General features: G+C 38.6%; 2 protein-coding genes across 6 annotated transcripts; one reads left to right on the forward strand and one right to left on the reverse strand.

Annotated features, from left to right (window-relative positions):
* The first annotated feature begins 3260 nt into the window (after positions 1 to 3260).
* LOC117471625 (troponin T, fast skeletal muscle isoforms-like) lies at positions 3261 to 17478 on the forward strand. Of its 5 annotated transcripts, XM_034116755.1 has the most exons (16): positions 3261 to 3327; positions 8250 to 8292; positions 8398 to 8411; positions 8766 to 8774; positions 10491 to 10613; positions 11974 to 11991; positions 12687 to 12707; positions 13282 to 13300; positions 13395 to 13440; positions 14019 to 14135; positions 14345 to 14422; positions 14773 to 14886; positions 14982 to 15094; positions 15864 to 15954; positions 16374 to 16414; positions 17282 to 17478. In XM_034116755.1, exons 2-16 carry the CDS (start codon positions 8273 to 8275, stop codon positions 17316 to 17318), a joined length of 861 nt encoding a protein of 286 aa, XP_033972646.1. In that variant the 5' UTR covers positions 3261 to 3327; positions 8250 to 8272; the 3' UTR covers positions 17319 to 17478. The 5 variants fall into 5 exon arrangements, with proteins under 5 accessions (XP_033972646.1, XP_033972648.1, XP_033972644.1 ...); XM_034116757.1 differs by lacking the exon at positions 12687 to 12707; XM_034116753.1 differs by lacking the exons at positions 3261 to 3327; positions 8250 to 8292; positions 8398 to 8411; positions 8766 to 8774 and having other exon boundaries at positions 10363 to 10613.
* A 2867-nt stretch (positions 17479 to 20345) lies between these two features.
* LOC117471626 (myoblast determination protein 1 homolog) lies at positions 20346 to 23327 on the reverse strand. The gene is made up of 3 exons (XM_034116758.1): positions 22711 to 23327; positions 21928 to 21997; positions 20346 to 20701 (listed from the first exon to the last, which is right to left on the reverse strand). Exons 1-3 carry the CDS (start codon positions 23257 to 23259, stop codon positions 20511 to 20513), a joined length of 810 nt encoding a protein of 269 aa, XP_033972649.1. The 5' UTR covers positions 23260 to 23327; the 3' UTR covers positions 20346 to 20510.
* Positions 23328 to 23595: the final 268 nt, after the last annotated feature.

The raw sequence follows: 23595 nt of genomic DNA on the forward strand, positions 1-23595 counted from the left end.
TAGAAGAGATTTAGAGAGAGATATAGATTCTATCTATATGGCGCTGAACCCGGAAGTAAGCTGCGCTCGGGTTCCCTCGACATTAAAGCAATGGGATTTCTCATGGATGTAATAGCTCGAAATAAGGTCTGTGGAAAACGAACCTGTTAGATAAATGCACGTTTTGTTCAGCCGGATAATATCCACATGTCTACCCTACTTTTATTATTTTCGAATCATAGATCTAATCGATAGATTTATGATCGATAGATTTATGATTAGCATAAGTTCGTTCATGATGGCTCATGTCAGTGATAGTGATGACATCGTTGCGAAATTATTAACCGAGTCATTTTCAAGATTGAGTTACAATGATAAATTGGAGTGGCAAAGGATCAGCTGCATGACCCCGCCATCAAGTGCTTCATCCAAAAGGACAGGAGGATGGACTTTGTGTTTAAGTGATTTGATCATCAAAGGTAGGCCTAAGTCATTTTCAATGTGGGCCGCCGTGCCGACTTAATTCATTTTTAATTGTCACTTGGCTGTGGGTGCCCTGTCATGATAGGTGTTTATATAAATGGTGTTGTTTTGTGTGGTAGAGGGTCGCTGTCATTGATGCGTTTTGCACCCCGGGCCGCTGTTTTGATATTCCGCTGAAGTATACGCTGTGACGTAATAACTCTTCTTTTTTTTCGAGGGAAGGGGGGGGTCAGAGGGCCTAGGTATAAAAGTCACGGCTCGCCACTGGTCCTTAGACCCTCACATCGTACAAGGAAAAACTTCCAGAGAGAAACCCCACAGTTTAAAGGGGAAAATGGGAGAAACCTCAGGGAGAGCAACAGAGGAGGGATCCCTCTCCCAGGACGGACAGACGTGCAATAGATACTGTGTGTAAATTGAAAAGATAATACATTTACAACATAGGTAGTCCAAATGTTTGGAAATGCATGTGTCTATAATAAGAAGATGAATCCACGAGGATATCCATCCAGGACTCATGATCCAGGACCACAGCAACAGGCACAGCCACGACTCAAGATCCAGGGCTCGCAATCCAGGACTCAGGAACACAGCAACAGGATCAGCCACGACTCAGTATCCCGGCATAGATAGACACCAAAAATTAATTTGGGGAAGCTGAGTTATTTGGAACATGAGAGTACACAGGTACAGACAGAGAGAAGGAAGAAGTAAGGTGTCCCCCGACAGTCTAAGCCTATAGCAGTTCACCACCAGGGCTGTCTGAGATTAGCTGATACAATGGAGCATTGCGTTAGCTCAGGCAGAGCACTGTGGTCTGGCTAGCCGTTCACCATTAGCTATCCATTCGTGCTTCCCCCTCTGTGGCTATTTATTAGCCGCCCACAACTACTATTGGCTAGCTGCTGAGACATATTCATTTTTGTTTATATCTTTGTCAGTATAACCTGACATCTCTAACTATTACAATGATATCCTCAAGTCAACACAGCTACCATCACCTTGTGTTTAAGTTAATAGCAGCCGTAACAACTGTAAATGACGATTAGCTCTCTCCTCCTCATTGCCGCTCAGCTTCAAATCCCTCAAAGTAGATCGAACCTTCACAAAATTGCAATATTTAATACTTGCCCACTTTATATAAAGATATTTGGGCCAACATTTCACACGTCCTACTTGGTTCCTAAAATCTAAATCTATACTCATCAGTTGGGTAAAAGAGACCACTACTAACTATTTGTCGAGCAGTAATATGTGAAATTTGACGTTATTGTTAAAACTTCTCCTGATAATGTTGGTTCATTTTTTGATGTTTTAGAACACCATCACAAGCCATAGTCCTTTTGGCTAGTGCGAATCAGAGTGAATTAAGTCGTTGGTTTGTTTTATAATTCCCAAATTAAATTGAACCAAATTAAAAAGGGGGATTTTTTGAAGGAGCAGCGCTGGAAATGTATTCACAGAACTATTTTTTACTTTACATTCAGAATTGGCCGTTGAATACAGATACGGAAATAAGCAAGTGCGGAGAAACACCAAGTTAGCAACATGGAGCACAATGTACCACAGATTTGGTAATATGGGTAGTTGTTATTCTTTAATATTCCCACCTAACATATTTGGAAAACGCTCCAAATAGAAATACTTCTAGATTAGTCCTATCCCACTCATGTTAATCTGTTGTTTACCTTTTATGCCGTGTTATGCAAATGCCCGTGCATGCCCGTGAGTCACACCGGTTACCTTTGTTCAGAGCAGTGTTACTACTTTTCTGCCCAAACAAGATGCAGTTTGATTAAATAAGACTGTATCTTTGGCTAATGAAAGCACCCGGCCATGTTATTCTAAATATTCCCTCAGTATATTGATAGACCTCGTTAGTCAGACAGCCTTATATCTCACAAAATGTATTTGCTGTGGCCTTACTTAACAAACATAATCTCAATATGGTTGGACTTTTCAAGCTTCCATTTATATCCATTGCTCACTTTTTGCTTCTCTGGTAAGGAAGTGTAATCAATTAATAAATAACTGTTTATGAAATTAATTATAACAAAATGCAGTTATATTTATAATTTAATTACAACTTATATTTATAATAGTTGTTCAATGTTCAACACAGGCAATTTCAATTGAGGCATTCAATACATAATAATAGAATTGAAAGAATTTTGTCGGCGGGATGTTAAATGGCATCCTTTGAGAGTCGCCTTCAGTTGAAAATGGGGCAGGATTTAGCTTTGATGATACGATGGAACAACAAACAATTGTTATTGTGTCTTTAGACTGCTTCATTGAAGTTGACTGACCAACAGAGAACATTCTGTTTGTAGTCCAGTTCTATTAATATCCTATCACTGTGTTACTCTGCACTGACTGATTGACTGACTGGTTGATGGCAAACACACACACACACACACACACACACACACACACACACACACACACACACACACACACACACACACACACACACACACACACACACACTTTCCCTCCATTGTCTGGATGCCAAGCTGATGTGTAACCCCCTTCTCTCAGCCTTCTATCACTGTAAATTTAGCAACAGAAGCTTCTCAGCTGCTCCTTTCCAAAACCTGAGCCCTCCTCTTCCATCCATAGTATTTCACCCATCTCTTTCTCCAGGGTCATGCCTACCCCTCTCAAAACCTGAGCCCTCCTCTCCCCATCCTTTCCACACAAAACAAATACATTACACACACACCTCACTCTCATCCCCCAGCCAATAAGGGCCTGATGAGCTCAAGTATCACTATAACACAAGGACTTATTCTCTGAGCGGAGCCGGCAGATTCTTACAGACCTTCATCTTCATCGTCCGAGGAGCTTCTCTCCCTCTCTCAGGTAAGATGTCCACTTACCTACCCTAACCTCAAATGACTACTTAACCACATGTTTCCAACTATTTGTTTCTTCTTTAAAGTCAAAATTAGTTTTTGTCGCATTTGCTAGCAGGAATACAAAAGAGCCTGTGGAGGTGTAAGATAAATCACTCTTCAGGCCTAACCCCAGAAGGGAGGTTTGAAATAGATGTAGACATGTTCTGCTGCATGTCAAACATGTGTAGTTTATGTTTGGGATGGTTAACAGTCCCAAGAGCAGGAGTTTGGTTTCTTGAGACCAGATCAATTAACTCGTAAAATGTCTCATGAAAGTGTCCCTTTATGTAATGCAATCATGTGTTTCATCTACCTTTTTTAGGACGTAGACCATCATTTGATAGCTCTGGGGGGAAATAGATAAGTGTTTTGGAGTAATCTTAGGCGAATAAAGTACTGTGATATACTGCCAACTGTTCTGTGAAATTAGAGCAGTTTGCACCTTTACTTTATGTGACTTTGAGGTGTTCAGCTGTGAAGCTGTGAACTGCAGCTGTAAATGGATTTTACTTTTTATGTTTTCCATATCTTTAATTTGGCGTCACACAGTTTTTTACCTGTATTAGTTTTACATTCACTTCAAAGCAGTGAAGTTGTCACATTGGCACTGAAGTTTGGCATTGGTAACTTGCTTTATTTCCTTGGGATACAGTTAGGAAGGCAAAACCCAGAATCATAAATACATTATCTTATTTTCAAAAGAAATCAAAGAAAATGCTGATTCTAGGAATCCCTAAATGTATTTTGAAATGTACATGTATTTATTACATTGTTGTTAATTGAAATTGGCATATATTTTTTCTTTTTTCTCCTGCATATTCTGTTTTTGTAAATCGGATTCTCCTCCCTATTGTTAGCGTGAGAATATCTAAATATTTGTATGGACTAGCAGCTGTTAGGTTGTCAGATTTTTTGTTTAAATTCAGCCTCTCAATCAGAATGAGACCTCTCTTTTTTTATCTTTTATACATTCACATTATACAAACACATATACCGAAGGATTCTCCTTCTGTAACCCCCATTCGTTATTTTGAACTTTCAACTTTCAACAGCCACCCATCCATCATGGTCGATCTGAAAACCAGGCTGGCATCTTAGAGATGTGAGGTTTTGAGATAGTGATGATACACAAGGTCTGTTTGCTGTCACATCCTTCACCAAACTGATGTGGGGGCCTATAAATATGTATCATATTGGCATTTCAATCTAAATCTGCTCTCAGTTGGCTCAGGATGTTATTATCATCAGGGGCCTCACCTGTTTCATCATCTATTAGTTTCAGCACCGAGTTTTAGTTTCAGGATGAAACACTTTGCAGTATTTTCAGTGTTCCGATACAAAATAAATGAGGTGACGAACCACTAAATATATAGAGTGCTGAAGTGTCGGTATGTTCTGAGTGAATGCTAGACACACAGAGGTGAGGCCGCTGTCAGCTCTAAGTTGATCAAACAGCTTGTTTGTTGAAGGCGGCTGCTGATTGGCTGTTAGAGTGCCGAGGATCCTCCCTCTGGACCGAGCCGAGGGATTAAAGCAGCTATTTGGACACCGTTCCTCAGCTGATGGGTAGAAATATGATCCAGAACTAATCCTCTGAGTCCTCTGCAGCTGTGCTCACTGTTAAGTGTGAAGGAGTCATCCAAAGACACTTTTATATATATATATATATATATATATATATATATATATATATATATCAAATATGATATGTAGATTACAGAGAAGAGACATCCTCCAACATTGTCTCCAGCAGAGATGCTCCTCGTCCCCCTTTTGGACCTGGAGTTGATGCTAAATAGGGTTAGCAAAGGTTGGGCGGATTAGAGAGGTATTTCCCCAATATAGGACTGAACTTTGACCAAAAGTCAGAGCTAATAGTTCAAGCAACGGTCTGCGCCAGGAAGGACATACATTAGAACTATACAGTATGCTCATATTGTAGTTGAATAGCCTATAAACATGTCACATAAAAGTGTTGGTTCACCCAAATTCAAAAAAATATATATGCATAAATGTTTTATCTTTTTTAGTAGTGGTAGCCTATCTAAAATGTGTCCAAGATGAGATTTGTGCCTCCACTTCAGTACAATTGAAAGTAATATCGAAAAAATACTATTGAAAATATTGTCCTATTTACTTTATGGCCCATGTATTTACCAGTATTCATTGTATTTAAGAGTCTAAATTCTGAATATTATTCACTACAATTCACTCAAAATTCTAAAAATGGTATGGAAAAAATACATACTGCTTTTCAATTGAATTATTCGAGTTCCTTTGAAAACTGTTAACAGTGATGTCTAGGGGTGATTCAGGGTTGAATTATGTTGTATACCTTTTAATAACCCAAGCAAAATGGGAAAAGAGAGAGACAGATTTCTCTTATCCTGGGTAAATAAAACCAAAACTATCTGCATTGCATTCTACCACTATAGTAAAAGAGGACAATGCTTATGTTGTCCCTGTGTGTTACACCCCGTTATTTGGATTCAATATGACTCATAACAGCCAAGGCTGGAGTGGAGGGGAACAGTGATCTGGAGGTAACCCAAAATGTCTACTTGGAATATAAAGTCACTAACAGCACCAAATCAATAAGAAAGAAGCATTCAATATTCTATAAATAGTGCATGTGACATAATTGGTGATGATGTGTGGTCTTTTATGAACTTGGATCAAATAGTCATGAGTGGAAACAAACCTGCAAAGAAGATAACACCTCCCAACCAGCTGAGTCAACAGTTCATGATGAGGTGTTTGGTACAAGTGTTAAAATGCTTCAGTGAGGACACATTCACAGTTTGCCGCAGCTCTCTGACCTCTAACTGTCTGTCGTAAAAATAACGAGGTCTTTTACCAATGCATTTTACTGAAGTACAAAGGTATTTGCAGCAGAATGTACTTTAAGTATCAAAAATGAAAGTAAAATGATGCTAACTTGGTCTATTCTTAGTTAGTTTTTGGGAAATTACTAATTGTAGACAGAATTTAATGGTGCATTTCCACTACACGGTCGGCCTCGGCCACACTCGGTACGGCTCGGTACGGCTTGGCCGCGTTGGGCCTTAACAGGGCCGACTCACTTCATGCTGCGCTTCCATTACAGTTTAGGAACTGGGGTAGTTACTATAGTAACGCAGTGTAGGCGGAGCCGTGACGTCATCTTCAATGAGAACTCCAGAAACACAACACAGCCGTTAGCTGTTAGCACTCAGAGCTCACAGCTCCTTATATATGTTCAGAAACTAGACAAAAGTTAAACAAGTACACACCACAGACTGCCTGTGTCATGGTGAATACAGTCGCTGCTTTATTTATGTCTGTATAGGCCGTTGTTGTGAGTGTGGACGGTCAGAGCATATACTGCGTTAGCTTAGCCAATCTCCATCTAGAAAAACACGCATTTTAAAAGGTTTTTCGCCTGCCGTCTGTCTGCAGACTTGACAAAGCATTAATTCATGGTTTTTACTAACCGGTATCAGTATGTTGTTACTTCGGCATCATTTTGAAACGTGTATTACAATTAAATCACGGTCAAATATGTCCATCTTGTTGTAGTTCTAGCCCTCTTGCCAGCGCTCCTCTCTCTAGTTTAGCATACTCAGCCCGACTCAGCCCTGTTTGTTGGCCCCGATAGAACCACAATTTTGTCGGGCCAGAAAAGAGGTGAAAAAGTGGCCCCGGGCCGGGCCGGGCTGTAACTAGGCCTAGTGGAAGCGCAACCAAAAACGGGTACGGCACGACACGGCACGCTTAAAGTGAGCTCCGCGCTGTAGTGGAACTGCGGCATTAATGTATCTGAAAAGAGCCGATTCTAACCACTCCTTTTGTATTTTCATTTATACTAGGCATGTTTTATAAACTGATCACATGCTTTACATTTAAAATCTTTAACTGAACCATATATTTCCTCATTCATAATTATCTCAATGTTTCTAAACTCTGGATGGCAATATATTATTTCCATGCAAGGGAAATTGCATGATAACAAGCTGCTACAGAAGTATTCAAAACTCTTTGAAACCCAGAAAAAGAAAGATGATTATAAATTGTTGAATATTTAGCTGTATCTTGCTATCAGGGGTGAAAAAAACATAGACCTAATTTTAAGATATCTCATTAAATAATGTTTACCAATATGATACACGGGATTGTTGAGGTCCTAGTTAAGGTATTTAATTTAAGGAATATTTGTGCATTTTGTATACAGTGCTTAAAACTAGGATGAATCTGTATGCTAAATGATAAGCTACAGCTACAGTAGGAGCTGGTTAGCTTAACTTAGCTTAGCTTAGCGCAAAGACTGAAATCGGCGAAACAGTAGGCCTGATTTTCAAGATATTCATCTACCATTTGGTCAGCAAGGGCACCAAGGAGCTAGCATGTAACTGCCTTTAAAACAGAAAGCATTTGTTTTTTTACTTGGAACGGTGCATGGAACGGTTACAAAAAAACGTATAACATGGTAATTGGTGATCTTTAGAGGTTCTATTGGCACATTGTGTCATAATTAAATAGAGTCTAAGCTAGCTGACCCTATGTTTAAAAAAAAGTATGCTAAGCTAACCTAAGCTTTGGCTAGTATTTGCCTGCTAAAGCTTTGTATTTACTGTACAGACAGTGCTATTGATCCTTTCATATAACTCTTTGCAAGTAAGCAAATAGCAGAAACATACTTCTTTTTGGGTTTTGTACGCAGGCTGATGCTTTTTGCTTATTATCAAAGTAACACTTTTTGGGTTTAATAAAAATAACTTGAGAAGTTTGATCATTTGAGAAGAAGAACAGATTTAGCTGGGGATCAAACTTTTAACATTTTTATATCAACATGATCTCCCTGTTCTACTTCAACCGTGTCAGCTCATCCAGCTCTTTGTCTTTCCTCAGGTGTGAAGTAGTCTGCTGTCACCATGTCCGACACAGAGGATTTGTAAGTGTCAATTGTAATACACATTGCTGTTTAATGTCCATTCAATACAAAATAAAGTCATGCATTTCCTGTTTTCTTCTGAATGTCTTATCTTTTATATTTCAGGGATCATGTTGAGGGTAAGTAGCAACTAGCTTACTCAGATTGTTTGACTACATAGAAAAACAAAATACACATTTTCTTAGATTTATATTCAATTTTGGGGGATTTTGAATGGCTTTGTTTGGATGTGCCATTTATATACAGTATATCATTAATTTATTGACCTTATATTTTGAATGTAATGAAAATACTTACTGTACTGTAAAATGTGCCTCATATACTGTAAATGTTTACGTACAAACTTAATTGGTCTTTTTAAACATCTAAGTGTTATTTATATCATGGTCAGCTTGGAGAATATTTTGTCTGTATTTGTGACACAAGGTTGTATTTCTCTCCGTTTTTCCAAACTTCTTTTTCCCCATCTGAAGACGAGGAAGGTAAAGATGACTGAATTGATTCCATATTTCAGATCTTTTCTCCAGTGCACTTATTTGATAGCTGCCTGATTTCACCCTTAATTTGAAGTGTTTGATGCTGCACCAGCTTCATACAGGATGTACAGCTGTCCAGAATGCCAAGTACAACTATGAAAATGTATTTTCACTGCATCGTTTCTACCTTTAACCTCTACCAAAAAATGTTCTTGTAAAATATTTAATTGTCCAAACAAAAAGGAAGAGTAGATGTTTTTTTATAGCTGTCAGTCAAACATGTCCAAGTTAAGGGTGACTATTTCTGAGTGATGTTTTGAATCACATGGTTGAGAAATAAATGTGAGTGAGCTTCTATTCATTCTACATTTTATTTCTTGGTATGTGACATGTTTACATTGTCATATGTTGATGTCACATCAATGCAACTGTCATTGACCTCATTCACACAACGGCCATATTTCAACAGTAAAGGTGGAAAACTACCTGGATGATTCTCATAAAACTTCACATAGGTCATGCTGGCAGAAACTACTGCAACAACTTACATTTAGCAGTCAGTTTACTACCATACCAGGAACAAACTCAATGCTAACTGGATAAATAATGGTGCATCTGATTGACCTTGGAGCCATTGTTAGCCATTGTAAGTAAACAATGATAACAATGCACTTAGCATTGGTTTCGCATACCAACATAATATTGACCTGTACACACAAGGTTTGAAAGCACTGTGATGTGTCTTATAAACAGTATATAACTGCAGCTTCCACTTAGTGCATGTGCGGCACAGCCATCTTGGATTCTAACATTGAGTTGAAGAGGTTGTCTAAGACTTTGCCAGTCAGAAATTCGACTTCAGGGGCCGTTCTAGTTGAAATCTCCGACTGGGAAGTCTGACATTCTGTCTTTCTGGTAGAACTGGAGCGCAACATCAATGTTAAAATATTTTAAGATTACAATACAAATAGTGAGGAGGGTGGAAAGCAAGCACATTCAACCCCATGAAAATAACAGCCTGTATTTAAATGTCTTAACAACGGCTGTAGCATATAGAGGAAACATGCAAAAGACATTTAAACCATACAACATTTTTTAAACAGTCCGAAAACAGTGTTCATCACTGTGAATCATTAGTAGCACAATTACCAATTAGTTGTAGCATATTTTCAGAAAAAGGATGAGACTCCTGTTACAAACCTAACCCAACCACAATACCTAAACAGATGAGTACACTGACTGCCGGCATTTACTTCATTTTTCAGCAGTAGATGTTGAAACTTGGTAAAAACCTACACGGTATGAAATCTCTATAGAAAAACGACATCACCTCAAATATTTTCCTTAAAAGAAAACGATACAATCGAAAATGTAATGTAAGTGATGTCGCAGTAAACTATAGTAATAAGGGATAATTAGCACCTATGATACTTACCATATTGTGGAAGCAAACAACTTGCAAGAAAATAAATATACACAACACCCTCAGTAAGTTTTCTGCCGGAACAGTTCAATATTGCTTCTGTGTGAAAGGTCAACTGACTTTTTCTCATTATCATGTGTTTCTCTCTCTCTCCAGCAGCTCTGTCCATCACTCACCCATCCATCCTCTCTGTAACTAAAGTAATCTCTCACTTTTTGTCATGTCTGTGGTCTTCATTAACGTCCTTCTGCGACATTCTCCCTCTACCCGACGGTTTGGTGCATGCTGCGTACCCGTAGCCCAGGAGGAGGTAGTAGAAGTAGAAGTAGCCCCTGAGGCGGAGGCCCAGGTAGAAGCAGAGCCAGAGGTAGAGCCTGAACCAGAACCAGAGCCAGAGCCAGAGGAGGTTCATGAGGAGGAAGGTACGTGGCATGGGCAGTCCCTTCACCGTTCTCCAGCAGGACACTCAGCACTCTGCACCGTAGTATCAAAGACATGTCAGCATCACCTTGCTGCAAAACAAATCAACAGTCTCAATGCAATTTATCAATGTAGAATGTATTTATAATGAGCTTTTTTGCTCATATTTACATCTTCACAAAGCCGAAACTCTGCTTTTAGAAACGGTACAAAAATGTTTCCCCCTAAGTTAGGCCTAATTATAATGTAATTGGTATGTTTAGCTAACTAAAACATTTCTTTAAAATCCAAACGAACAATTTTGTCAATTTCCGTTGAATTTTTGGTGGAGTGAGCACTACACATTACAATGCTGCTGTATCACACTCTTCTGGCAAAAACATTTTACATTAGTTTAAGAGAAAAAATATGATAAAGAATCAATTGCCTTGTTCGTGGTTTTCCATGTAAGTGTCCAACATTGGGTCATCTCGCATCAAAAAGCTGCGGTTTATCACATTTGCGTCTCGGGTCGGCTTGGCATGACAAGGCCAGTGTGTGTCACTAGTCATGTTTTATTGAAGAACCCTAAAGTGCCTTTTGGTGTCTTGGGGCTCCTCCAATAAGCCATGTTTTAGAGTGCACTTCAGCAAACATTTGGGTTTTGCTTTATAAAATATCCACAGTTATCATATCACATCCCCATCAGTGTTAGCCGACACCACAAACAAACAAAACATGTTCTGTTTCCAGCATTATTGCTCAGTGTCATATGTGTGCTTTGAATATGTGCATATAAATGTTGTAAGGGAGAAGAACAAAATCCGCTGCTTTTACATGAATGAACTGTCTTGTTTTGTTCTTTTGCCAATATTTACATTTTGGAAAAGCTAATCTTTAAGGCCGTAACAGGAAGCATGATGGGTAATTTCAGTCATGTAAAAGTTGTTCTTCTTTGCCTCCCTTCAGTCCATGTTTAGCATATTTATTTCCATGAGTAGATGAAGAGTGAGTCTGGCAAACTGCTCTAAAGCATTTACATTGAGGTGTTGCAATGAAAAGCATTTGTCCTCACTATTCAATTCTTACATGGAAATGTTGTTTTGTTTGTTGAAATGCTTTTATGATCTGTGAAGACACCTTCAAACAAATGGAGCAAAAGTCCCAGGCCTCACTGTACGCTGGCTGATATAATGCCCAGACTTCGCTGCTTTGGAAATCCCTGTTTAAAGAATCCACTGTCATGGTACTCCTGCAGTGGCTGCCAGGTTAAAGGTGCTGCATAAGCTCTGCAATGTAGAGAGGACAGGAGCAGGCTTGACCAGTCCCACCACTAATGATTTTCTTGTTTTTGCTCTTGCTTTGGACGCTTGCTGCATGCAGACGCCTATGAAGAGGAAGGTATGTGGATTTGTATTCTTCTCTGTTCGTCGATTAGACCTGTTTCTGTTTCCCTGTCTGCAGAAGACTCTTTCACCACAGAAGACTATTAGGGCCAAGCATGAGGGGGAAGAAATGAGAAGATTTTAGTCTAAAAAAGTTGAAACGTTGAGAATGAAGACGAAATAAAAGGAACAAAGTTGAAACAAAGAGAATATCATCGAAATGCTTAGAGAAATATCCCAAAGTCAAACTTTCTGTAACGCTCTCTTGGTTTGTTATATTCTAGACATTTCAACTTCATTCCCAAAATGTGTCATTCTTGATGGCTTTATTGTCTTCATTTGAGCAGACATTTCCATTTTATTCTTTAAATGTCTACTTTATTCTTTACATTTCTACTTTATTCTTTAAATATTTACTTTTAACTTCATATAATTTTCTTTTCGACTTCATTCTCATAATGCAAACTAAAGGTCCAACTGGTCTTTTTCCTCTATGCCTGGCCCTAACGTTCTTCTGTCCTTTCTCACCTTCCGCACATGAAAATATAAAGATTGTTTCACTGATCTTCCTTTAGCGGAAACCAGAAAGTATCTGTTTGTTTTAGCGGCGTGGGGGATCAGGGTAGAGGATTCAGAAATGATGAGTCATGGTTACGGGCCCCACTGCTCATCTCTGCTTCTTCTCTTTTTTGCATGAATGTTTTCTGCCAGATGACGAGGGCGATCAAGATGGTAGTTTGTATTTCCTGCTGAGTCGCTGTTGCTTGCTTGCGTTTTTCCTCCCGTGTTGTCTGTTGTCTTTTTATAGTGTGAGGGTCCCATAGAAAAAAGCTAATCACAAACTTGGTTATTTGTTTCTGTTACAATCCCATCTGTGTTTTCTTTGCACATCAATTAACAGTAATTACACTGTCAAACTCCCTGTTGTGAAAAGTGTGCGATGATGTTCAGAAAATAAACCCTTAAATAGTTCATGTGGTGATGTATGACACACGCCGTACTGATCCTGATTAGCACCTCAAACGTCTCTGATTCTATTGGTTTGATTGACACACTAATGCACAATATATTAACTCAAAATAAAGGAAAAATCTGTGGACTGACATGACTTAAAACAGAGGCTAACACACAGGAATTGGACCACTGACCACTCAAACGACTGGAGATGTGAAACAGATGTAACTCAGCTTGTTCACATGGATCTCCCCCTGATTAACCAGCAGAATATTAATCTCTCACCAAAATCATATTTCTAACAGTTTGATATCTGTCTTTTCTCACTGTTCCTGAAAAAAAAAAAAAACAGAGGAGAAGCCAAAGTTCAAGTAAGTCCATGTATTTCCCTTCATGAAATCCATTATGTGTTACATTGCTGGCAGATTTAAGTTACTTCTTCTTGTTCTTATTCCCCTTCAACAGACCCTCTGCTCCCAAGATCCCAGATGGCGAGAAAGTGGACTTTGATGTAAGTAATTTAAACCAATAATCTCTTACTAACATGTTATAGTGTTGTGTGAAGCCATTTCATAATAATAATAATAATAATAATAATAATAATAATAATAATAATAATAATAATAATAATAATAATAATAATAATAATAATAATAATAATAATAATAATAATAATAATAATGCATTTTATTTATGGGCGCCTTTCAAAGCTCTCAAGGACACCTTACAGAGCATTATTAAAAACAAGCAACAACAAAGAAGGTCAAACAGTAATTTGAGACTTAAAAAACAAAGACTTAAAAACTACAATTTAGATTAAAGCTGCTATAGAAATGCGAACAGTTACCAAATAAGTGGCATTAGGGCAGCAACAGTAAGTTACTGTATATGCTTTTCTTACTGGAGTTGTTGTTTGTATTTACTTAGACCACAAACAATGAATAATTTACAGAACATTTGCATTTATTATCTCTTTCCCTGTCTTATAACTGTTTCACTTTCAAAGGCTGGGTTTAAATGAGTGGGTTTGGAGCCAACAACCTCTGTCCTGTCCGTTAATAACTGCCATTTCCTGTTTGCCTCGTACAGGACATCCAAAAGAAACGCCAAAACAAGGACCTGTATGAGCTGCAGTCGCTGATCGACGCTCACTTTGAGTCCAGGAAGAAGGAGGAGGAGGAGCTCCTGGGACTCAAAGACAGAATTGTGAGATTTTACCTGAAAAAAAAACTAAAAAAACATGCATTTCACATGCAATAGATAACCTGCAGCAGAATTTCTATTCATACTGTAGGCCTGCTTTCAGTATGATTCATACGGATCACTGCAGATATGTAGAAATAAACCAGACTACTAAAGCTTTGGCTCAATTATTGCACAGCTTTGCAGCATTGCGTTTTCATTTGCGTTTTCAGGAGAAGCGTCGCGCAGAGCGAGCTGAGCAGCAGAGGATTCGTTCTGAGAAGGATAAAGAGAGGCAGGCCAGGCGAGAGGTACGTGTTCCTGACCTCTTAATTCTTCTAATCTGTTCAAATAGATTCACTTTCACAAGTTCCTATCATTTGTTATTTACAGTACGAGCTTTTGACTGATCTATATTTTGCCTATACCACGTCACAACTGGCAGTTATGTCAGAGTGTACCGAATACATTTCTACATCACTGCAACCAAGTGATGTGTTGAATGACTGGAGGCCAGCAAAAAACAAGATTTTCAGGCACTGTTAAGTTACTTTTAAACTGATTGGGGCATCTAGAAACATTAAAACCAGTTAATAACTAAGTGGTTTTCCTTCCATTTGTCAAGCTGTCTAACTGTCATATTTTACACTTAATCTTAAAGGCTGAGCGTCAGAAAAGGGAGGAGGCAGACGTCCACAGGAAGATGGAGGAGGACGCCAAGAAGAAGAACGTGCTGAGCAGCATGGGATCAGGCTACAGCAGCCACCTGCAGAAGGTCATTTTGTATTCCTTTATTTGTGTTTTGTTTTATTTTGAAACTGTTGCTTTAACGTCATACAAAATGTTGTTTGTTGGTTGTTGTTTTTTTAGATTGAAGGGAAGAGAGGCAAGAAGCAGACTGAAAGAGAAAAGAAGAAAAAGATCATGGCAGAGAGATGCAAACCTCTTGAAGTTGATGATGATTTCAGCGATGCAGATCTGGGGTAACACACGGGGGGGGGGAAACACAGGGGGGGAAAACTAAAGAATACAGCAGTGACACCACAGAGCATTGATCACTGATGCACAATCATCATTAAAATGTTTAAATTAAATCTTAACAACACAAAACCTTCCTCACATTCCTGAAAGAAAAGGTTATTTGCTGCATAATCACCACAAATGTATCTTCATTTAGTGTCAACCAATAAACAATACACCCCTCTTTGTACACAAAAAGCTACGCGCTGTTCATGTCCATTTGTCAGAAGCATAAATCTGCATAAATCTCTATTTTTGATTTTGGGTTGAACTGTCCCTTTAATGGTGCCAAACTGTAATCAAATATAGGCTTTAATTAATCAGAATGTCCCATCAATATCTTTGTTAAATCTCTAGAACTAAATCCATTCATAAAATACATTTTACATTGTAGAAAAATACAGTGTATTATATAAAAGAAAGAAAAAACTAATTATGAGGTTTGAGAGAGAATAGAGTAATATGATTAAGTATTACTTAAGCATTGGTACTAATTACTGTTTGCTGATTAGATAATAATGGATTCAAGGTATTATGCATCGCAAACAGACTTTGGACTTTTTAGTGTAATCCCTTTAAGAGAATAATGTTTTATCTGTGCAAAACAACAACAGAATCAGAAAATAGAAAAGTCATATTTAAGATCACCCCAGATTCACTTGCATGAGGCAACATATCACTTCCAGCTGCTGTTAAACTTTGTTTATTGAACGTTTGATTTGTGTTTGTCAGGGATAAGGCGAAGGAGCTGTGGGAGTGGCTGCACGACCTGGAGGCGATTAAATACGACCACTGTGAGAGGCTCAAGAGACAGAGATATGAGGTCAGTGAGCAAATGGTGTATTACTTTGTTCACACATCAAAGACTACAATTGAAAACGTTTACATTGATTTCATGGAGCATACTGTATCTGTCGAAGAAGTAAATACCTTTTTCAGATTTCTAGATACATAAGTTGAATTTACTAAAAACATAAGCAAGACTTCAGCACTTCTTAAATAAATAAAAAGGGTGTTGTCATGCTCACTGATACATGTTGATAGGTCAAAATCCTCTCTTTGTTTTTCCTCCATTGGGTAAACAGGATTTTACTTAAAAACTGTGGACTGTGTTCAATTGGTGGTCATTTAATGTGGAAAAAGCTGCATGTTGCAGCTCAAAACAGATAATATCAAAGTTCTCGAGGTGTGAAAGTCATTTCCCTGATATTTCTGCTTTAAACACCACTGTTTGTCTTCCAGGTGATCTCTCTCAGGAACCGCATTGATGAGCTGCAGAAACAGTAAGGCCGTCAGACAATCAAATGAACTCTGCACCACAGTTCAACACAGACTGATAGTATTTCTTAAAGATAGAGATTTCTGTCCTGTCAAGTGCATTTGAATATTGCCAATGGTCAATTGGTTACTTTAAGTCTCAAAACGTTACTTAAAGGTAGGGTAGGTAAGTTTGAGAAACCGGCTCGAGATTGCTAGAATTTGAAAATACACAACCGGAGAAAATCTTCCACTTCCTTATAGAGCCCCTCCTCCAACACACACGAATGCGCACATGACCAATGAGGGCACGAGATAAGTTTGTGCACAGATGGAAGGCTGACAGGCAGGTAGGCCATCCAGTTATTTTAGCCGGGCTGGCTAAAATGATTGGTCGTGCTTTTTACAGTACTACGGCTTCCACAGATGACATTTTTTTATGGATTTTTTGTCAAAGCACTTAAGATATTCATTGCTATCGGGATGTTAAGAGCATTCCATGGAATATAACAAAAAGTGTATCTCGAGCCGGTTTCTCAAACTTACCTACCCCACCTTTAAGTAGGCCTACAATACTTCTATTTAGTTAGACTCCACAACCTAATACAACACTTGGCTAACTTTTATGATTGGTTTTACTTCAGATTTTATTAGCTTGGTTTTACTTCAGATTTCATTTTTGATAACATATCATTTGCAACTGTTTAGCTATATTGTTGTAACTAGCTTGTTTAAACACCAGGGGGCGATGTAGCTTCAAGAAATTGTTCCAGTAGTTTGTTTGTTTCCCACCCTTTGCAATGTTATGAAATGGGTATCCATCTATAATTACACCCACCATAAGAGGATCACTGCACACATCTGACTCTGTTTCTGCTCTTTGCGCTTTGCAGCAGCAAAAAGGGAGCCGCCTCCCGCCGCAGGAAGTGAGCGGCTGGTGACTGACGGTCGGTCAGCCCGGACAGGAGGCGCCTTCCCTCGGATACAACAGCGGCTAAGACCCCGTAGAGACCCGGAGCTCAGGTGGACGTCTTAGTTTCTGCTTGAGTTTTCTGGATGAATTTAGCTTAAATAAAGACATTAAAAAAAATATCATCACTGTGTTTGCTTTTTTTTAATATATATAATGTTTGTGTGGATTTAATTGATTACATTCATGTCAATAAACAGCAGATTCATGCAGTTCTTCAACACAACAATTATGTTTTAATATGTTCGGATATTTATTTATTTTCAACAACAACAATATGCCTGTTCTTCTTACATATACATGAAATATTGTTTAAATGTAATTTCAACAAAACATGTACATACTATAGGCCTACTATGACTTTTATTACATTTCTTTTTAACAGACTATACTTTGTTGTTTTTTATGATTTAAAAAAAACTGACATACTTTTTCAACATTATCATAATTTGTCATATTTTGTCATATTTTTGACATACTATGTCTAGGCTATAGTGAAAGTCAGGAAATCCTGAGGTTTAACATTACTGAGGACCTATGGACTCATCATATGACATCCTTTCACAAACTATGCATTTGTTGCATACATTTTTGATACACTATACTTTTGATATTTACTATACAACGCAGTTTTTCATACTATGATTACTTTTTGTGATATTTTGGATACGATGCTGTGCTGATATTTCAGAATGTGTGTGTGTAAGGGAACTCACAAAATCTCCGAAAATAAAACCCTCTCTCTTTTCCTCCGTACCCAAATCTCTAAAAACGGGGTTACAACGGAGCTGATCCAGATGTTCTGCCGAAATTTGGGCTGGCTTTACTCCCATGGCGCTATCAGAGACGTTGCTATCAGAAACAATGCGCAACATGTTTTGGACGTCATATGGTTTGTGTTTACATTAGCAAGCATCGCTAACACTGAGAGCTAACGCTGTATAGGAGAGAGTATGTGTAAAAAAGCAGGATATAAAAGGAACTCACCTTGTGGTACATAATACACTGTTTAGCTGAGTATCTGGGTAGAATTCTCCTGCATGAGCTCTCGTCTCAGCTCCCTAACCCAGACCCGGAATCAGCACTTCTCCAACAGGGCTGAATTAGAGGGGTATGAGCCGAGGCATGGCTAGAATGGGTGATCTTTTTGGTATTTTGAGCAAAACACTTCATAGACATGTTTTTTATATATCTGGGACCTATAATATACCTAAAAATAGGAGACCTTTAAATGTTTCGACATTCAAGACTTTGACTTTTTTATCGACAGACTATGTGTATTTTCTGATGTACGACATACCATGCCGTTTTAAAAAATATATTTTTCGACTTTAAAGGTAGGGTAGGTAAGTTTGAGAAACCGGCTCGAGACAGGCAGGTAGGCCATCCAGTTATTTTAGCCGGGCCGGCTAAAATGATTGGTCGTACTTTTTACAGTATTACGGCTTCCACAGATGAAATTTTTTTATGGATTTTTTGTCAAAGCACTTAAGATATTCATTGCCATCGGGATGTTAAGAGCATTCCATGGAATATAACAAAAAGTGTATCTCGAGCCGGTTTCTCAAACTTACCTACCCCACCTTTAAATACTATGTCCTTTTTTTGTGAAATTTTTCGACATGATTTTTATGATATTTCTCGGCATACTATACTATAACTTTTTCGACATACAGTAGTACAGAATGGTTATTTTCGACTAGTTTTCAGGTTATTCGATGTCGTCTTTTTACGGAAACTTTCTACAAACTATATTATACTATGACATTTTTTCGACTTACTATACTAGGTCGTTTTTTATAATATTTTGGAGCTTACTATAATATAACTTTTTTGGGACTTACAATGCAATGTTGTTTTTTTCTGATATTTTCAACTAACTATACCATGACATTTTTTCGACAAACTATAGAAAGTCTTTTTTTTTATTATATTTTTGCCATACTGTAATATGTCTTTTTTTCGGCATACCATACTTAATTTGTTCAGATATTTTCAACATACTATGATATTTTTTTCGACAAACTTATACTATGTTGTCTTTATATGCACCCTTAAAGGTGGGGTAGGTAAGTTTGAGAAACCGGCTCGAGATACACTTTTTGTTATATTCCATGGAATGCTCTTAACATCCCGATAGCAATGAATATCTTAAGTGCTTTGACAAAAAATCCATAAAAAAATGTCATCTGTGGAAGCCGTAATACTGTAAAAAGCACGACCAATTATTTTAGCCGGCCCGGCTAAAATAACTGGATGGCCTACCTGCCTGTCAGCCTTCCATCTGTGCACAAACTTATCTCGTGCCCTCATTGGTCATGTGCGCGTTCGTGTGTGTTGGAGGAGGGGCTCTGTAAGGAAGTGGCAGATATTTTCCGGCTGTGTATTTTCAAATTCTAGCCCACTCAAGCTGGTTTCTCCAAAATTACCTACCTACCTTTAAGTCATACTAAACTATTACATTTTTTCATCATAATGTACTATGTAGTTTTTTCAGATTTTGGTCATACTATAATATGACTTTTTTTCGACATACCATACTTAGTTGTTTTCTGATATTTTCGACTTATCCTATGTTGTTTTTTGTGTATATTTTCAACAAACTTTACATTGACCTTTTTTCGACGTACTCATCATACACATACACATCAGTTTTCTCATCAGTTGTTTTTAGTGGAGAAATCGACATAAACCAGGCAAATGATTGATAAAAGTTAGCTACTAGAGCAGGAGAATTAAAGCAAAGCTAAAAAAAAACAGGAAAGATCTGAAAGACCAGTTGAATAGTTTTACAGAATATAAATATTAATTTTATTAAAATGTCATTCACTCATAAATAATATACAGAAACACAACAATCGCTGCAACCTTTGTGGCTGTATGAGTGTATGTGTCACATGTGTGCTTGGAGGTGTGTGTCCTTGGGTGTACAAACATCTCTTATATACAGATTTATAAAATGGTCCATAATTTCTGACGCAGGAATAAGTGAGGAAAATGTCCCTTTTTCCTTCTGAGATTAATGGATTAAAACAGCAGTCTTCAGTTTGTTCACGTGGCTAAAACTGAAGAAAATCTCAAATGGCAGAAAAAAAGTCTTGAATACGTTGTCTTGGCTTTCTGCAAATGATGAGTCCTCAGCTCGGTGTGGTTCATTGCGGCTCGTAGATGCTGTTGGGCTCAGCAGAGGAACTGGAGCCTGCAGGGCTGCTCTGAGGGGATTCAGGGCCCCGGGGGACCACGCTGTCGCCTGGGGGGGCCGGAGCAGGGTCTGTGCTGATCCGCTGTACGATGCTGGACAAACAGTCCAAACTGGAAATGAGCGATGGTTTACTGCTGGAATCTGTAAGAAAAATAAACAGGCAACATGAGTTTCTGCTCAGTTGGCTTCAAAATGTTTGTATTTTTAGGCGAAATAAGTCAAATAACGAGTTGTTTAAAAAAGAAAATCCAACAAGGTCATAGTACCACTTTACAATAAGACTACCCTTATAAAGGATTCATAAAGGGTTTATAATTAGGTTATGAATTAGGTTGTAAACACTTTATTAATCATTAAGAACCATTTATAAACCAGTTCTAACATAGTTTTCATACATCAACACAGGCTCACTATTTGGCAAGATGACTAAGCCTTATAATGGCTACTTAGCGAGAATCAACTCAGTGAGCAACAGATACCAAGGATGCTGGCTGATGAAGAAGACGAAGTAAGCTACAGTAGGTAGCCAATATAAGGCTTAGCAGTACAGATAAATGTGGGCTCACTATTTGGCAAGCAACCGGTCACAGTTGCCCTGTTTATCTCATGTCTTATAAAAGCTTGTTCATGATTTATAAAGTGTTCATAACCTAATTAATAAATTAATTACAAACTATTCGTAAACCCTTTATAAGGGTAGTCTTATTGTAAAATAAAATAATACTTGGGTTAAAGGAGGAATCAGGCACATAAATGGAGCAGCAAGTTACTTTAAATTCCAGTGTTGACATAAAAAAAAAGTTTTACATTAAAGGTGGGGTAGGTCATTTCGGAGAAACCAGCTTGAGTGCGCTAGAATTTGAAAATACACAACCAGAGAAAATCTGCCACTTCCTTATAGAGCCCCTCCTCCAACACACACGAATGCGCACATGACCAATGAGGGCACGAGATAAGTTTGTGCACAGATGGAAGGCTGACAGGCAGGTAGGTCATCCAGTTACTTTAGCCGGGCCGGCTAAAATGATTGGTCGTGCTTTTTACAGTACTACGGCTTCCACAGATGACATTTTTTTATGGATTTGTTGTCAAAGCACTTAAGATATTCATTGCTATGGGGATGTTAAGAGCATTCCATGGAATATAACAAAAAGTGTATCTCGAGCCGGTTTCTCAAACTTACCTACCCCACCTTTAAGTAATATAAAGGAGGAAGCTAGTTGTATTGAAATAAAGAATGTTTAAGTTCTAACACCATCAGAATGTCCCATTAAAACAGAAACTGGTCAAATTAAAAGAGAAACAAGTTCTTCTAAAAGAGAAACACATCAAGAAAAAGCAGTGACAGGGTTGAAGATGAAACTGACCGTCTGGGTGGCTGCAGTAGGAACCATCACTGTTCTCGCTTCTGGATGAACACGGAGAGATGAAATCCATCTGGAAACACAAATCAATAAAGTTGTAAGTCAACAATTGTACATCAATGATCAATTAGTGGACACAATGTTTAAAAAGAGGAATGATACACAGAGCTGGTTACAATTCAAAAATGTCACCTGTGTCAGAAAACGCACCAAATGTGTTGCCTTTTTAACATGTTGAATTAAAAGAGTTTAATTCAGTAAAATAATCAGTCTTATCACCTCTGTGTGCCTCTTAACACACTTAAGAGTCAGTGTCCATTCCAATCTTTAGCATGTTTAGCATATCTTAGATCAAAAAGGATAAATATGCATTTGTAACTTGTAAACTCAATCTGCCTCTTGGAATCAAGACTCCACTTTGCAACACACCCACAACGTGACATTGTCCAATAATCTTTCAAATGACATAACAAATTGAAAATCATATTTTGGGTAGTCTATCTAAATAATGATGTGTTGGTTTATTTTCAAAAAGCAGATCATTGCATTTGGATGCTTTCTTTCCAAATCAATACCACATTGATTACAATAATGGTGGAAGAAGAGCATTTCTTTTGATTTAGTGAAAGAAAAATATTTTGGACAAAAATGTGCCTAAAAGTGTGCCTTTATTTTAAAGAGTTCCTTCAATGAAAATGTATTGAAGTGCTGTGGCCGAAAATAAATATCCCAAAGGCATTCCAAACATCTCATGAGGCAGCACATGAAGCGCTCAGCTGTTCTCACCATGCCATCGGAGCAGTTGGAGCGCGGGCTGGAGGCGTCTGAGTCCCCGCTGTAGTGCTCCATGGGCGGGTAGAAGCTGTCCTCCCTGCCGGTCCTGAGCAGCGACTGCAGGGACTCGATGTAGCTGATAGCGTTGCGCAGGATGTCCACTTTGGGCAGCCTCTGGTTTGGATTGGACGCCGTGCATCGCTTCAGGGTCTCAAAGGCGTTGTTGACCTTTCCCAGTCGCCGCCTTTCCCGCATTGTTGCTGCTTTCCTCCGGTCTTCGTTTGACGTCTTTCTCTTGCAGGCCTTGCAGGCCCAAAGCAAGCAGTGCCCCGCCTGGTGGGGGCCCCCAGGAGCCCTCACATGCTCGTCCTCCTCCTCCTCTGCGACTGGGACGTGGTGGTGATGATGGTGATGAACATGGTCATCTGGCTTGAGCAGGCCAGCGTGCATCAGCCGGGAGTCCAGGTCATCAAAAAAGTTCATGTCGCTGGTGCTGAAGCAGGGGTCATCGTAAAGGTCATCAGCAGACGAGAGAGGGAAGGGAAGGTCGGACAGATCCATCTGAAGAAGAGTCCCTCACAGCGACAAGAAGAAGAAAAGTTCCTCCAAAAGTTCCTCCGATGACAGAGAAAGTCTCCACAAAGTATCTTTTATAAAAGAAAGAAATAATATAGGATGAAAATATATATGTCTCCTTAAAGTGTCCTGTCAAACTCAGCTGATCTAAAGTAGAACGTGTGTGCTGAGGAGATCTGTGTGTTTAAAGGGCCAGTCTGTGTAACTTCAACTCCCTCAGCTAGCCAGCTTTATAAAGAAGTCAGTGTAGGCGGGGCTGTGGTCAAATTACCAATGAACTGAGGGGTGTGTGTGTGTGTGTGTGTGTGTGTGTGTGTGTGT

The sequence above is a fragment of the Trematomus bernacchii genome, unplaced genomic scaffold (assembly GCF_902827165.1).
Source record: "Trematomus bernacchii unplaced genomic scaffold, fTreBer1.1, whole genome shotgun sequence".
NCBI classification, from domain to species: Eukaryota; Metazoa; Chordata; class Actinopteri; order Perciformes; family Nototheniidae; genus Trematomus; species Trematomus bernacchii.

Coding starts and splice junctions, on each gene's coding strand:
- LOC117471625 (XM_034116753.1), top strand. CDS start 10,412: ATGTCTGTGGTCTTCATTAACGTCCTTCTGCGACATTCTCCCTCTACC. Junction 14,423..14,772: donor AGAGGCAGGCCAGGCGAGAG/GTACGTGTTCCT, acceptor TTAATCTTAAAG/GCTGAGCGTCAGAAAAGGGA. Junction 15,095..15,863: donor TTCAGCGATGCAGATCTGGG/GTAACACACGGG, acceptor TGTGTTTGTCAG/GGATAAGGCGAAGGAGCTGT.
- LOC117471626 (XM_034116758.1), bottom strand. CDS start 23,259: ATGGATCTGTCCGACCTTCCCTTCCCTCTCTCGTCTGCTGATGACCTT. Junction 21,998..22,710: donor CCAACTGCTCCGATGGCATG/GTGAGAACAGCT, acceptor TTGTGTTTCCAG/ATGGATTTCATCTCTCCGTG. Junction 20,702..21,927: donor CTACTGCAGCCACCCAGACG/GTCAGTTTCATC, acceptor TTTTTCTTACAG/ATTCCAGCAGTAAACCATCG.